The 13,664-nt window shown below is 39.2% G+C and overlaps 1 protein-coding gene across 9 annotated transcripts in view; it reads left to right on the forward strand.

Moving 5' to 3' along the window:
- Positions 1-13,664, forward strand: part of RHOT1 (ras homolog family member T1) — a 112,067-nt gene that overhangs the window by 25,964 nt on the left and 72,439 nt on the right. For all 9 annotated transcript variants that reach the window (XR_004249689.2, XM_032162923.2, XM_032162926.2 and 6 more), the window contains 5 exons: positions 5,774-5,832; positions 8,721-8,802; positions 10,203-10,246; positions 11,147-11,200; positions 11,346-11,398. Coding sequence is in view for 8 of the 9 variants with exons in the window: in XM_032162923.2 (XP_032018814.1) it covers positions 5,774-5,832; positions 8,721-8,802; positions 10,203-10,246; positions 11,147-11,200; positions 11,346-11,398 (292 nt within the window). In the remaining variant the exon portion in view is untranslated. The remainder of the gene's footprint in view (positions 1-5,773; positions 5,833-8,720; positions 8,803-10,202; positions 10,247-11,146; positions 11,201-11,345; positions 11,399-13,664) is intronic.

Consider the following 13,664-nt stretch of genomic DNA (forward strand, 5'->3'; position numbering starts at 1 on the left):
GTAAACTCAGGAGGCGGAGCTTGCAGTAAGCCGAAATCGCGCTACTGCACTCCAGCCTGGGCGACAGAGCGAGACTTGGTCTCAAAAAAAAAAAAAAAGTACAAAAATTAGCCAGGCATGGTGGCACATGCCTATAATCAGCTACTTAGGAGGCTGAGGCACAAGAATGGCTTGAACCTGGGAGGCGGAAGTTGCAGTGAACCAAGATCGTGCCACTGCACTCCAGCCTGAGTGATTGAGAGAGACCCTGTCTCAAAAAAAAAAAAAAAGTTACTGATCTTTTCTAGTTACAAAAACTTTGTGTTTATTTTCCAAGATAACCACTTTAGTATAATATATTCATCCAGGGTTTTTTCTATGCACGTACATATTTATCTTTAAAATGGGATCCTGTTGCACATGTTGACTTATACCTGCATAAATGTCATTTTTAGAAGTAAAATGGAACTTGAACCTCCAAATAATGACAAACCATAAAATAATAGGATGATATAGGAATCTGTTAGTCTGTACTCATATATAAATAAATAAACAGGCATACCTCAGAGATACTGTGAGTTTGGTTCTACACTACTACAGTAAAGTGGCTCACAAATTTTTTTGTTTTCCTAGTGCATATAAGCTATGTTTATAGGCTAGATGCGGTGGCGCATGCCTGTAATTCCAGCACTTTGGGATGCCAAGGTGGGCGGATCTCCTGAGACCAGGAGTTTGAGACCTGCATGGCCAACAAGGCGAAACCCCATCTCTACTAAAAATACAAAAAAATATAGCCAGACATGGTGGCACATGCTTGGAATCTCAGCCACTCGAGTGACTGAGGCATGAAAATCGCTTGAACCTTGGTGACAGAGGTTGCAGTGAGCCAAGATTGTGCCACTGCACTCCAGCCTGGGTGACAGAGCAAGACTCTATCTCAAAAAAAAAAAGTTATGCTCATACTGTACTGTAGTCTGTTAAGTGTGTAATGTAATGTCTAAAAAATGTACATACCTTAATTTAAAAATGCTTTATTGTCAAAAAATGCTAATGATCATCTGAGCCTTCAGTGAGTTGTAACCTTTTTGCTGGTGAAGAGTCTTGCCTCAGGGTTGGTGGCTGCTGACTGATTAGGGTGGTGATTGCTGAAGGCTGGGGTGGCTGTGGCAATTTCTTAAAATAAGACAACTATGATGTTTGCTGCATCGATTGACTCTTCCTTTCACTAAAGATTTCTCTGTAGCATGTGATGCCATTTAATAGCATTTTACCCACAGTGGAACTTCTTTCAGAATTGGAGTCAGTCCTCTCAAACCCTACTGCTGCTTTATCAACTAAGTTTATGTAATATTCCAAGTCCTTTGTTGTCATTTCAATATTGCTCACAGCATCTTCACCAGTAGATTCTGTCTCAAGAAACCACGTTCTTTGCTCCATAATAAACTCTTCATCTGTTCAAGTTTTGTTATGAGATTGCAGCAGTTTAGTCACATTTTTAGGCTTCACTTCTAATTCTAGCTCTTTTCTTGCTATTTCCACCATATCTGCAATTCCTTCACTGAGGTCTTGAATCCCTCAAAGTCACGTGAGAGTTGGAACTAACTTCTTCCAAACTCCTGATAATGTTACTTTGGTCTCCTCCTATGAATCACGAATGTTCTTAATGGCATCTAGAATGGTGAATTATTTCCAGAAGGTTTTTAGTTTACTTTGCCCACATCCATCAGAGGAATCACTATCTATGGCAGCTATATATAGGCTTGTAAATAGTAAGCCTAAATAATAAGGCTTGAAAGTTATAATTACTCCTTGAACCATGGACTGCAGACTGGATGTCATGTTAGCAGGCACGAAAATAATCTCCTTGTACATCTCCATCTGAGCTCTTGGGTGACCAGGTGTATTGTCAGTGAGCAGTAATATTTTGAAAGGAATTTTTTTTTTTTTTTTTTTGAGGAGTAGGTCTCAACAGTAGGCTTAAAATATTCAGTAAACCATTCTCTAAACAGATGTGCTGTCATCCAGGCTTTGTTATTCCATTTATAGAGCACAGGCAGAATAGATTGAGCATAATTTTTTTTTTTTTTTTTTTGAGACAGAGTCTCGCTCTGTCGCCCAGGCTGGAGTCCAGTGGTGCAATCTCGGCTCACTGCAAGCTCCGCCTCCCGGGTTCACGCCATTCTCCTGCCTCAGCCTCCTGAGTAGCTGGGACTATAGGCACCCACCACAATGCCCAGTTAATTTTTGTATTTTTAGTGGAGGCTCCCGAGTACCTGGGACTATAGGCACCCACCACAATGCCCAGTTAATTTTTGTATTTTTAGTGGAGCCTCCCGAGTAGCTGGGATTACAGGTGTGAGCCACCATGCCTGGCCAGATTGAGCATAATTTTTTAGGGCCCTAGGATTTTCAGAATGGCAAATGACCACTGGCTTCCACTTAAAGGCAACAACCTGCATTAGCCCCTAACAAGAGTCAGCCTATCCTTTTAAGCTTTGAAACCAGGCATTGATGTCTGCTCTCTAGCTATCGATGGCATCTTCTGATATAAGGCTGTTTCATCTACATTGAAAATCTTGGTTGGGTCCTATAATACCAGCAACTTGGGAGACCAAGACAGGAGTATTGCTTGAGGCCAGGAGTTTAAGATCATCTTGGGCAACATGGTGAGACCCTGTCCCTACAAAGAATTAAAAAATTCACTGGATGTGGCGGCATGGCCTGTAGTACTAGCTACTCAGGAGGCTAAGGCAGGAGGATTGCTTGAGCCCAGGAGTTTGAGGCTACAGTGAGCTATGATCATCCTACTGTGCTCCAGCCTAGGTGACAGAGACCCCCATCTCAAAGGAGAAAAAGAAAAAGAAAAGTGCGCATGCACACACACACACTCTCTCTCTCTCTCTCACATACACATGCATATATTTTTTCCTCCAGACAGAGTTTCACCATGTCACCCCGGCTGGAGTGCAATGGTAAGATCATGGTGCACTGTGGCCTCCAACTCCTGGGCTCAAGCAGTCCTCCCGCCTCAGCCTCCCAAGTAGCTGGGACTACAAGTGTGTACCACCACACCTGGCTAATTTTTTTAAAACTGTTTTGTAGAGATAGGGTCTCACTATGTTACCTAGGCTGGTCTCGAACTCCTGGCCTCAAGTAGTTCTCCCACTTCAGCCTCACAAAGTGCTGGGATTATAGGCATGAGCCACTGCACCAGATATATATATATATATATATATATATATATATATACACACACACACACACACACACACACACATATATATACACACACATACACACATATGTAATATATAATACACACATATGTAATATATAATATTTATATATATAATATATTTATATATATTATATATAAGCCTCATAAGTTATTCTGATACATGGCTTTAGAGGTCACCATTCCCTTTCGGTGTTGTTAACTTGTATTAGCAATATTTTTTAAAGTATGGCATAAGAAAGAGAAAGCATTGGCTTGGCCATCAGGAGATGGGTTATTTTCTTAAATCTGCAACTAATCTTTTAATAAGACTTGAAGAAAATGACTGTCTCTGGATCCCAGGTTCTTTATCTGAAAATTTTCTGGGGAAATGAATAAACTGACATTGTTAACTAGATTCTAGCAGTTCTATGATGACGGATTCACGGACATCATCAGAACTCCGTGAAATGTGACCTGTGGTCAGCCATTTGAAAAAGGCCTAAACCTTCTTACACAAGTCAATTGAAAAGGCCTGTAGAAATCAGAGCTAGAAGACACCTGTTAAATCATCTAATCTATCCGTCTACCAGCGGTACTTGGTTGTTCATAGCCCTCTCTAAGCTGTTTTCACTCTCCTTCCTGTGTTCCAGACATTCATTATTTTCCCAGAGACGTGACTTGTGTTCACCCTGACTTTTAATCATTTAAGAAGGGAATGTGACTTTTCTTAACTCAAAAAATTTCATTTCTTTTATATTTAGACTTTAATTTTGGAAACTGTAATTTGTTGATAATGGCAGAGATTAGTAAGCATGTGGACTGTTTTCCTCTAGATTCACAAAAGGATTTAGTTGATGACTTGGATGTCTAACAATAGTAATTATATGATCAGAAAGTGATGGGAATAGAAGTCAAATTTCATAATAAAAGTTAAGATTTTAAAGTTTGTGTATAAAAAAATTGCTAGAATAGAAAATGTAACAGGAGACTTTCTTTGCTTTTACCTTGTTACTAACCCTTTAAATATGATGCTCTATGGAAGAAAGAATGGAGAGATGCAGAGAAATGAGCACTCTGATATTCTGTTTATGAGGATGTAAATTGGTTTATTCGTTTTTAGAGATAATTTAACAACATCAGTTAAAAATAAAAAAGATCTTGTGCACTAACTTGAGTTCTACTTCTAGGAATTTATTCTGTAGAAATACTAATTATTGCATTGTTTATAAAAGTGAAAACTTAGGGCCAGGTGCGGTGGCTCACACCTGTAATCCCAGCACTTTGGGAGGCTGAGGCAGGTGGATTGCTTGAGTCCAGGAGTTTGAGACCAGCCTGGGCAACATGACGAAACCCTGTCCCTATTAAAAATACAAAAAAGTTAGCTGGTTGTAGTGGCATCTGCCTGTAGTCCCAGCTACTCGGGAGGCTGAAGTGGGAGAATCACCGGAGCCTGGGGAGCTCGAGGCTGCAGTTAGCCAAAAAAAATCGCACCACCACACTCCAGCTTGGGCAATCAGAGTGGGACCCTGAATCAAAAAAAAAAAAAAAGTTAAAACTTGGAAACCATTCCAACGTTCCTTGTTAAGAGTGTATTTTAATAAATTATAATACATCATACAGTGGATTCTAATACAACTATCAAAAATAATGCAGGATGGCTGGGCGCTGTAGCTCATGCCTGTAATCCCAGCACTTTGGGAGGCCGAGGCAGGCAGATCACCTGAGGTCAGGGATTCAAGACCAGCCTGGCCAACATGAGGAAACCCTGTCTCTACTAAAAGTACAAAAATTAGCTGGATGTGATGACACATGCCTATAATCCCAGCTACTTGGGAGGCTGAGGCACGAGATTCTCTTGAACCCAGGTGGTGGAGATTGCAGTGAGCCAAGATTGCGCCACTGTACTCTAGCCTAGCCAACAGAGTGAGACTCCATCTCACAAAAAAAAAAAGATTTAAAAAAATATTAATATAAAATGGGTTTATTATTGCCGCTTTTAAAAATTGGTTAAAATACATGTAACAATTATCATTTTAACTGTTCGTAAGTATACAGTTCAGCAGCATTAAATTTATTCATAATGTTTTATAACCATCACCACTATCTGTACTTAAAACTTTTTTATTATCCTCAACAAAAACTATGTACCCATTAACCAGTAACTTTTGTCTTCTCTTCTCCTAGGAGTTTTTATGCACTGACATGAAATACTGCCCAAATGCATAATTAAGTGATAAAAGAAAATTGCAAAGTAGTGTGATAACTATGATTCCATTGTGGTAAAATACTGCAAGTTAATATAAGTATAGGAAAAATCTGGGAGAATATTAAAATGTTAGTAGAGGATGTTAGGAGGGATTTGTACTTTTACAGAATATATTTTGGCAAGTTTTTAAAAACGAGTATATGTGACTTTTCTAAACATAAAGATATGCTTTTACGTATTGTACTACAACTTGATAATTTGGATGCCTTAGATTTTAGCTAATGAGTAACAGACTTCCTTATGTGGTTGCCGAACTTGAGCTTATGTAGAACCTAAACACTTTATTAAAGAAACGATTTTTCTTTTCACAGCTAGAGTTGGGAAGACATCACTGATTATGTCTCTGGTCAGTGAAGAATTTCCAGAAGAGGTAAACATTTTGATTTCCGTATTTAAATTTTAAAAAATGTATCAAAATCAAATTAAAATGAACTGAACTCTGTCTCTTTTAGCATGTGTTATGTGCTTCCTTTTGGACAGTTGAGACTTTTTTTTTCTCCCTTCTTTAGAGACAGGGTCTCACTCTGTTGCCCAGGCTGGAGTGCAGTGGTGCCATCATAGCCCACTGCAACCTCCAACTCCTGGACTCAAGCAATCCTCCTGTCTCGGCCTCCCAAAGTGCTGCAATTACAGGCATGTGCCACTGTGCCCTGCCAGTTGAGACTTTTTAAAAAGCTAATATTTGTTTATCAGTTATATCTGTGAAATACAGTATAGGAGAAATAACCAGCCTATGTCCTAAGTTCACCTAAGTCTTTTGCGTTTTCTTCCTTTGATTTTGTCTAGGACCTTTGTATTCTCTGTGTCTCAGTTGTCTCATCTATAAAATGGAAGCTGAAAGGGATATAAATGTCATATAAGCTCTGTAACCCTTTCTTAAAAATAAAATGCTGCTCATAAACCCAAAATATAAAAAAGATAATGAGCATTCTGTGAGTTGAAGTTAAGGGGAAAGGTGTGAATCCCTACTTGCCTTCTGCCTGACACTCCCCGGTCTGTGAGGTGTTTTTGTCAGAACCACTAGAATTATGATACATATATTTGAAAACCTTTAATATGATCTACCTGCTTCATTTTACAAATGATGAAACAAACTCATTCCACCTTTGCTTACCTCAAAGGATTGTTATGGGTCTCAAATGAGATAAACTTAATAGCAGGGAAGTGCCACCAAAAGTAGTAAGGTGGTTTTATTATTACTGGCAATAAATTTACATTTTGGAAGCTCTGGAGTGAGGAGCTGTTGGCTAAACTTTACATAAAGTTAGCATATAGTTATAGGGAATGAAATTTGTGCAATGGGATGAAAATGATTTCAAATTACCCTCTTTCTTGCATAGTAGGTATCATTAGTGTCACAGTTTGCATTTATCTTTCCTTTACTCTAGTTTAGATAGGAATATCTGTATAATTTCATTGTTCAAATAGGAATTTGACGTATCATGTGGTAGTGTTTTCAGCATTTACAGCTGCCAAAAGATTATTTATTATTATTTTTTGCTTTTTTTTCTCTTAGACAAGATGGTTAAATAAGTAATTACTTAATTTAAGAAATGAAGTATATTTTCATGCATTATTTGTAGAATCAGTAACATTAATTTATAATTACCCTGGGTATAACACCTAAAAGTTTTCTGTGAGAGTTTTAGTTTAGAATTGTTTTAGCATAGTCCTCTTGATTGTAGATAAGGGTTTTGTGTTTTTGGTTTTTTTAAATTTATTTTTTCACTTTTTTAGGGATTATAAGTAATCTAGAAGGGTTTTTAATTAATTTTTAAAAATTCAGTCCTTGTGAAAAATGGAATCATTAAACATAAGGCTTGGCTGGGCGTGGTGGCTCATGCCTGTAATCCCAGCACTTTGGGAGGCTGAGGTGGGCGAATCACTTGAGGTCAGGAGTTCAAGACCAGCCTGGCCAACATGGTGAAACCCCCATCTCTAGTAAAATACAAAATTAGCCAGGTATGGTGGTGCATGCCTGTAATCCCAGCTACTTGGGAGGCTGAGGCAGGAGAATAGCTTGAACCCAGAGGCAGAGCTTGCAGTGAGCTGAGATCGTGCCATTGCACTCCAGCCTGGGCAACAAGAGCAAAACTCTGTCTCAAAAAAAAAAAATAAATAAATGAAAAACAAGCAAACAAACATAAGGCTTATGTAAGCCAGTCCATTATTTTCTAGAGGAAATGAATGTTGATAACCTGTTGGTTTATTTGCAGATTGTTGTGGATTTAAATACCTCCTCATTTGCAGAGTATCTTCAGCCTTCAACAAAATAGAATGAAAACAACATATTTTAAAAATCTGACACTGAAACACCAAATTAATCCAAGAATCCTTTGAGTCTGTGTCAGATCTGAAGTGTCCTTAATGTATTGGGTCTACGTAGATAGAAATATGCATTTAAAATGTTTTTATCCTACAGTTTTAATATATATTTGCATCTGTGGTAAAGGACAAAAGTAAACACTTATATATACAACAAATGGGTATTGGTGAGAGGGGCTAATACAAGTTGAGCATCCTTTATCCAAAATGCTTGGGATCAGAAGTGTTTCACATTTCAGATTTGTTCAGATTTTGGAATGTTTGCATTATACTTACTAATTGCACATTTCCGTAATCCGAAAATCAGAAATGCTCCAATGAGCATTTCCTTTGAGTATCATGTTAGTGCTAAAAAGTTTAGAATTTTGGAACATTTCAGATTTCAGATTTTGGGCTTAGAAATACTCAGCCTGTGATCCCAGCACTTTGGGAGGCCAAGGCGGGTGGATCACAAGGTCGGGAGTTCAAGACTAGCGTGGCCAAGATGGTGAAATCCTGTCTCTACTAAGGAGATATACCTAATGCTAAATGACGAGTTAATGGGTACAGCAAACCAACATGGCACATGGATACATATGTAACAAACCTGCAATTCTGCACATGTACCCTAAAACCTAAAGTATAATAATAAATAAAAAAATAAAAATAAAAAAATACAAAAATTAGCTGGGCGCAGTGGTAGGCGCCTGTAATCTCAGCTACTCGGGAGGCTGAGGCAGGAGAATCGCTTGAACCTGGGCAGCAGAGGTTGCAGTGAGCAGAGATCGTACCACTGCACTCTAGCCTGGGCCATAGAGTGAGACAACATAAAAAAAGAAAAGAAAAGAAAAGAAACACTCAACCTGTGTAGATAAATTTATATCATCTGTTACAAGTTTGAGTGATAATATTCAAAGGTGTTTTTTTTTTTTCTATATTTGTTTGTAAATGAAGGTTCCTCCCCGGGCAGAAGAAATCACCATTCCAGCTGATGTCACCCCAGAGAGAGTTCCAACACACATTGTAGATTACTCAGGTAATGAATATCCTCTTGTAGATGAAGGTGTAGGTTAATTTAATAGACTTGAAAAAAGATACTGAGCTTTTACAAATGTTCAGAGAGGTGGTCTTTTCTCTGTAGCAATAAATGATCCTTTACAATTCTTACCTCATTTATGTCTGTCAACCTCTACCCTATACCCACCTGGTGCCTCCATCTGACAGTTCTTCATCCCCAGATTACTAAGTTGGGTTCCATAATACCTGTGGCTGTTGAACACTTGAAATATGACTGTTCTGAATGAAAATGTGCTGTTAATTGTAAAATATAACTGGATTTTGAAGACTTAGTATGAAAAAAGGATGTAAAATATCTCATTAATTTTTCTATTGAGTACATGTTGAAATTTAAACATTTTTGATATTTTGGGTTAAATGAAAATTTAATTTTACCTTTTTTACTTACCTTTTTAAAGGTTGCTACTAAAAAATTGAAAACTATATATGTGGCTTGCATTGTCTGTATGTTGGACAGCACTGTACTGGAAGCTGAGGGAGGTGAATGCCTTCTGCTACAATCAGTCTCGTAACTAGATTTATTTCAGAATTATTCTTCAATATGTATAGCCATAGAATTAGATTCACCTCAGTATTAGAATTGAAGCCTTAACCCATTGATTACTTAATATATGGAAAGATATTAAAAATATGGCCTGTTACTTAGCATAGTATAAAATACCATTGAATTCATGTATGATATTAGTTATTATGTCAGAAGTAACAGGCATTTTTAGGGGAAGATATATGTAACCTAAGGTGGTCTAAATCAATATGCCAGTAATTGCTTTGCTCTTCAATTATTTGCTTTCTATCCTAGCTATATCATTCATATCCCTGCATCCGTGGAATTGCAGGCACACCCGCCCATTGAGACCAGTTCTAGCTAAAGATACATGCTAGAGAGGGAATTCTCATCACTTCATTATCAAGCTACAGTTTTGCCTCTGGGTCTTGGTTATTATTACTCCCACCTGCTATCTAGATCTTAAGCTTGTATTACCCAGAATCTCACCTGCCTTTTGATCCTGTGTGTATAGACTCTTTGTCCAAGCTCCTGACTCTTCAGCACCCAGTCTGCTAGCTTGGATTTCTGAGGTCCTTTGCCTAACCCTTTTCAACTCTGGATCAGATGCTGGCCTAGATTTATTACACAATGCTTCTGCTGTTCCATGCCTGAGTTATCCTTTTATAGACTTGTCTTTCAGTGCCAGCTGCCTTATCATGTTTGAACCTTTTCCTTCCCCTGGCTTTCCCTTGTGTTGGCTACACCACGTCATTTTGAGGGATGTTAGATGGGTGTTGCATAGAATTTAGCTTGGCCATTAGTTTTTATGAAAATGTCTGCAATATGAAACATTGACTTTTTGTCATTTGTAGAAGCAGAACAGAGTGATGAACAACTTCATCAAGAAATATCACAGGTGAGCTTTAAAAAACAGAGGTGTGGGTTTTTGTGTAGAAAAACAGTGATGATTTTATGAGCCTGCCTTTTTCATTCTCTTTTTGTTTGTTTGTTTGTTTTTTTGAGATAGAGTCTTGCTGTCGCCCAGGCTGGAGTGCAATGGCATGATCTTGGCTCACTGCAGGCTCCGCCCCCCGGGGTTCACGCCCTTCTCCTGCCTCAGCCTCCCGAGTAGCTGGGACTACAGGCGCCCGCCACCTTGCCCGGCTAATTTTTTGTATTTTTAGTAGAGACGGGGTTTCACTGTGTTAGCCAGGATGGTCTCGATCTCCTGACCTCGTGATCCGCCCGCCTCGGCCTCCCAAAGTGCTGGGATTACAGGCGTGAACCACCACGCCCGGCCTTGTTTATTTGTTTTTGTGTTTTTTTGGGGGACCATGTCTCACTCTGTCACCCAGGCTGGAGTGCAGTGGTGCAATTTTGCCTTATCGCAACCTCCATCTCACAGGCTCAAGTGATTCTCGTGCCTCAGCCTCCCAAGTAGCTGGGATTACAGGCATGCACCACCATGCCCAGCTAATTTTTGTATTTTAGTAGAGATGGGGTTTTGCCATGTTAACCAGGCTGTTCTCAAACTCCTGGCCTCAAGTGATACACCCCACCCCTTTTTCATTCTCTTAATTACCAAAAGTTCTTTTGCAGTTCTTTGTTGTTATGGCTGTTACTGAGTATGTGTTTTTGCTTTAAGTCCTTAGGAACATTTTCTCTTAGAGGCAAGCTAATTCTTTTTTTGTTTTTTTTGTTTTAGCGTTTAAATTTTTTCTTCCTTTCACCCAAATATATTAACAAGTTGCTAATTAAGAGCTGTCTGTGTTTTTATTATTTTTAGATACCATTAATTTGTTAATTTTTCTTCTAGGCTAATGTCATCTGTATAGTGTATGCCGTTAACAACAAGCATTCTATTGATAAGGTAGGTGTGATCTTTTTTTCACTATAGTTGGTTTCAGTGGAGTGCTTCCAAAGTTGATCCTCAGTTTAGAATTTTAGGGGTCTAAGGGAAGAGTGTTTTGTAAAGATCCTTATCATGGCTAAGCGCTTGTTAATTTTCATTTTAGGTAACAAGTCGATGGATTCCTCTCATAAATGAAAGAACAGACAAAGACAGCAGGTATTTTTTCCTCTCTCAAACTTTTTATAATTAAAAAGTTTAAAGCGTGCAGAAAACGTACAAGAAGTAGTACATTGAACTTCCCTAAATCCTTCACTTAAATTTACTAGGTAACATTTTGCCACATTTGCCTTATCTATCAGTTTTTCTGTCTGTTCATACACACACCCACATGCCTTTTTTGGGGGGACTCATTTGAGGCAGTAAATATACTTGAGAGCAAAGCAAGAAACAGAACTCTGATATCATAATGATTCACAACTTCAGACAGATTATTTTGGTCATAAATCTTAGATTTCTCTTTCTCAAACTGCTGCTTGAAAAGTCTCAGTTTTATTTATTTATTTATTTATTTTGAGACAGAGTCTTGCTCTGTCGCCCAGGCTGGAGTATAGGGGCGCAATCTTGGCTCCTTGCAGCCTCCGCCCCCCGGATTCAAGTGATTCTCATGCCTCAGCCTCCTGAGTAACTGGAACTACAGGCATGTACCACCACGCCTGGCTAATTTTCGTATTTTTTAATAGAGAGGGTTTTGCACGTTGGTCAGTCTGGTCTCGAACTCATGACCTCAAATGATCTGCTCGCCTTGGCCTCCCAAAGTGCTGGGACTACAGGCATGAGCTACTGTGCCCAGCCTGAATCTTTTTAAGTAGGAAAATCAGACTAATAATCTATGTATTGTACACATTTGGTCCTTTTCTCAATTTTTTAGATTTCTCTTTTAGTTGGACGTTTTCGTGCCTTGAAACTCTAAAGATCTGGTTCTAAACATATGACTATGGTCATTAACCCTCTGTCTTACATATTTTGGAAGGGAGACTGAGATGACATTATATGTGCTGTGAGCAATGCTGTGGCATTGTATGGCTTCTCTTTTATCATGGTTTTAACTTTGTGATGATTTGACAAGGTGGGAAGGAAAGAATGACCCTTTAGAGCTGTGCTGTCCAATGCAGTAGCCTCTCGTCAGTTGTGGTGATTTAACTTTAAATTAATTAAAATTAATAAAACTAAAACTTGTTCCTCAGATACACTTAGCCACGTTTCAAGTGCTCATAGCCACATGTGACTAATGGTTACAGTAATGGAGAGTAGAGATAAAGAGCATTTCCATCATCATAGAATGTTGTATTGGACAGGGCTGCCTTGGGGGATCCAATACCCATATGCTCCTAATATCTGCTTTTCTTGCTCTTGCTTGAGCCATTTCTAGGAGGGAATCTTTAAGAGAGGGCAGTTTTGCCAGGTGCGGTGGCTCACGCCTGTAATCCCAGCACTTTGGGAGGCCGAGGCGGGCGGATCACAAGGTCAGGAGATCGAGACCATCCTGGCTAACACAGTGAAACCCCATCTCTACAAAAATACAAAAAAATTAGCCGGGTGTGGTGGCAGGCGCCTGTAGTCCCAGCTACTCAGGAGGCTGAGGCAGGAGAATGGCATGAACCCGGGAGGCAGAGCTTGCAGTGAGCCGAGATCACACCACTGCACTCCAGCCTGGGCGACAGAGCGAGACTCTGTCTCAAAAAAAAAAAAAAAGAGGGCAGTTTTGCTAAGATCTATCAATCTATCAAGCACCAGCTTGGACCACTGAATTAAACAATTTTGGCTTTACCATGACAGCTTCCCAAGTAGCTGGGATGGCAAGTGCGTGCCATCACACCTGGCTAATTTTTTAAAAACTTTTGCAGAAACGGGGTCTCACTATGTTATCCAGGATAGTCTTGAGCTCCTGGTCTCAAGCAGTCCTTCCACCTTGGCCTCCCAAAGTGCTGAAATTACAGGCATGAGCCACTGATGCACACCTTTGGTTACAAACCACTACATTTTTGGAAACCCTCCTGGTTCTGTTAGGAATTTATATTTGGGCTATGTGGTGGTCGGTCTTTTCAAGCATAAGGGCACACCAAGGGTTAGGTAAGCTAAATGCTTTCAAGTGCTACTTTTGCAGTCTGGAGTTCCAGCAGGATGATTGGCTTTCCCTCCAAGCTCTCTTGCAGGATTCACAACATTTCTCCACTAGGTTGGTCCTCCTTAATATCCCCATTAAGATTTTTCCCCACAGACTTACCAGATTTAACTTATTTAAAACAAAATCTTTAATTCCCTGCCTACTCCCTGCCAAAAACAAACACAAAATATCATTCTCAATCTTCTGTATCTTCTGAGATCTACCCATTTTTTTCCAGCCAAAACCTAAGTATTTTTCTTGGTTTCTGCTTTTCCCTCAATCTTCACATCTAACCTATCAGCTGTTTCTGTCTTATAA

Source organism: Hylobates moloch, unplaced genomic scaffold (genome assembly GCF_009828535.3).
Source record: "Hylobates moloch isolate HMO894 unplaced genomic scaffold, HMol_V3 SCAFFOLD_10, whole genome shotgun sequence".
NCBI classification, from domain to species: Eukaryota; Metazoa; Chordata; class Mammalia; order Primates; family Hylobatidae; genus Hylobates; species Hylobates moloch.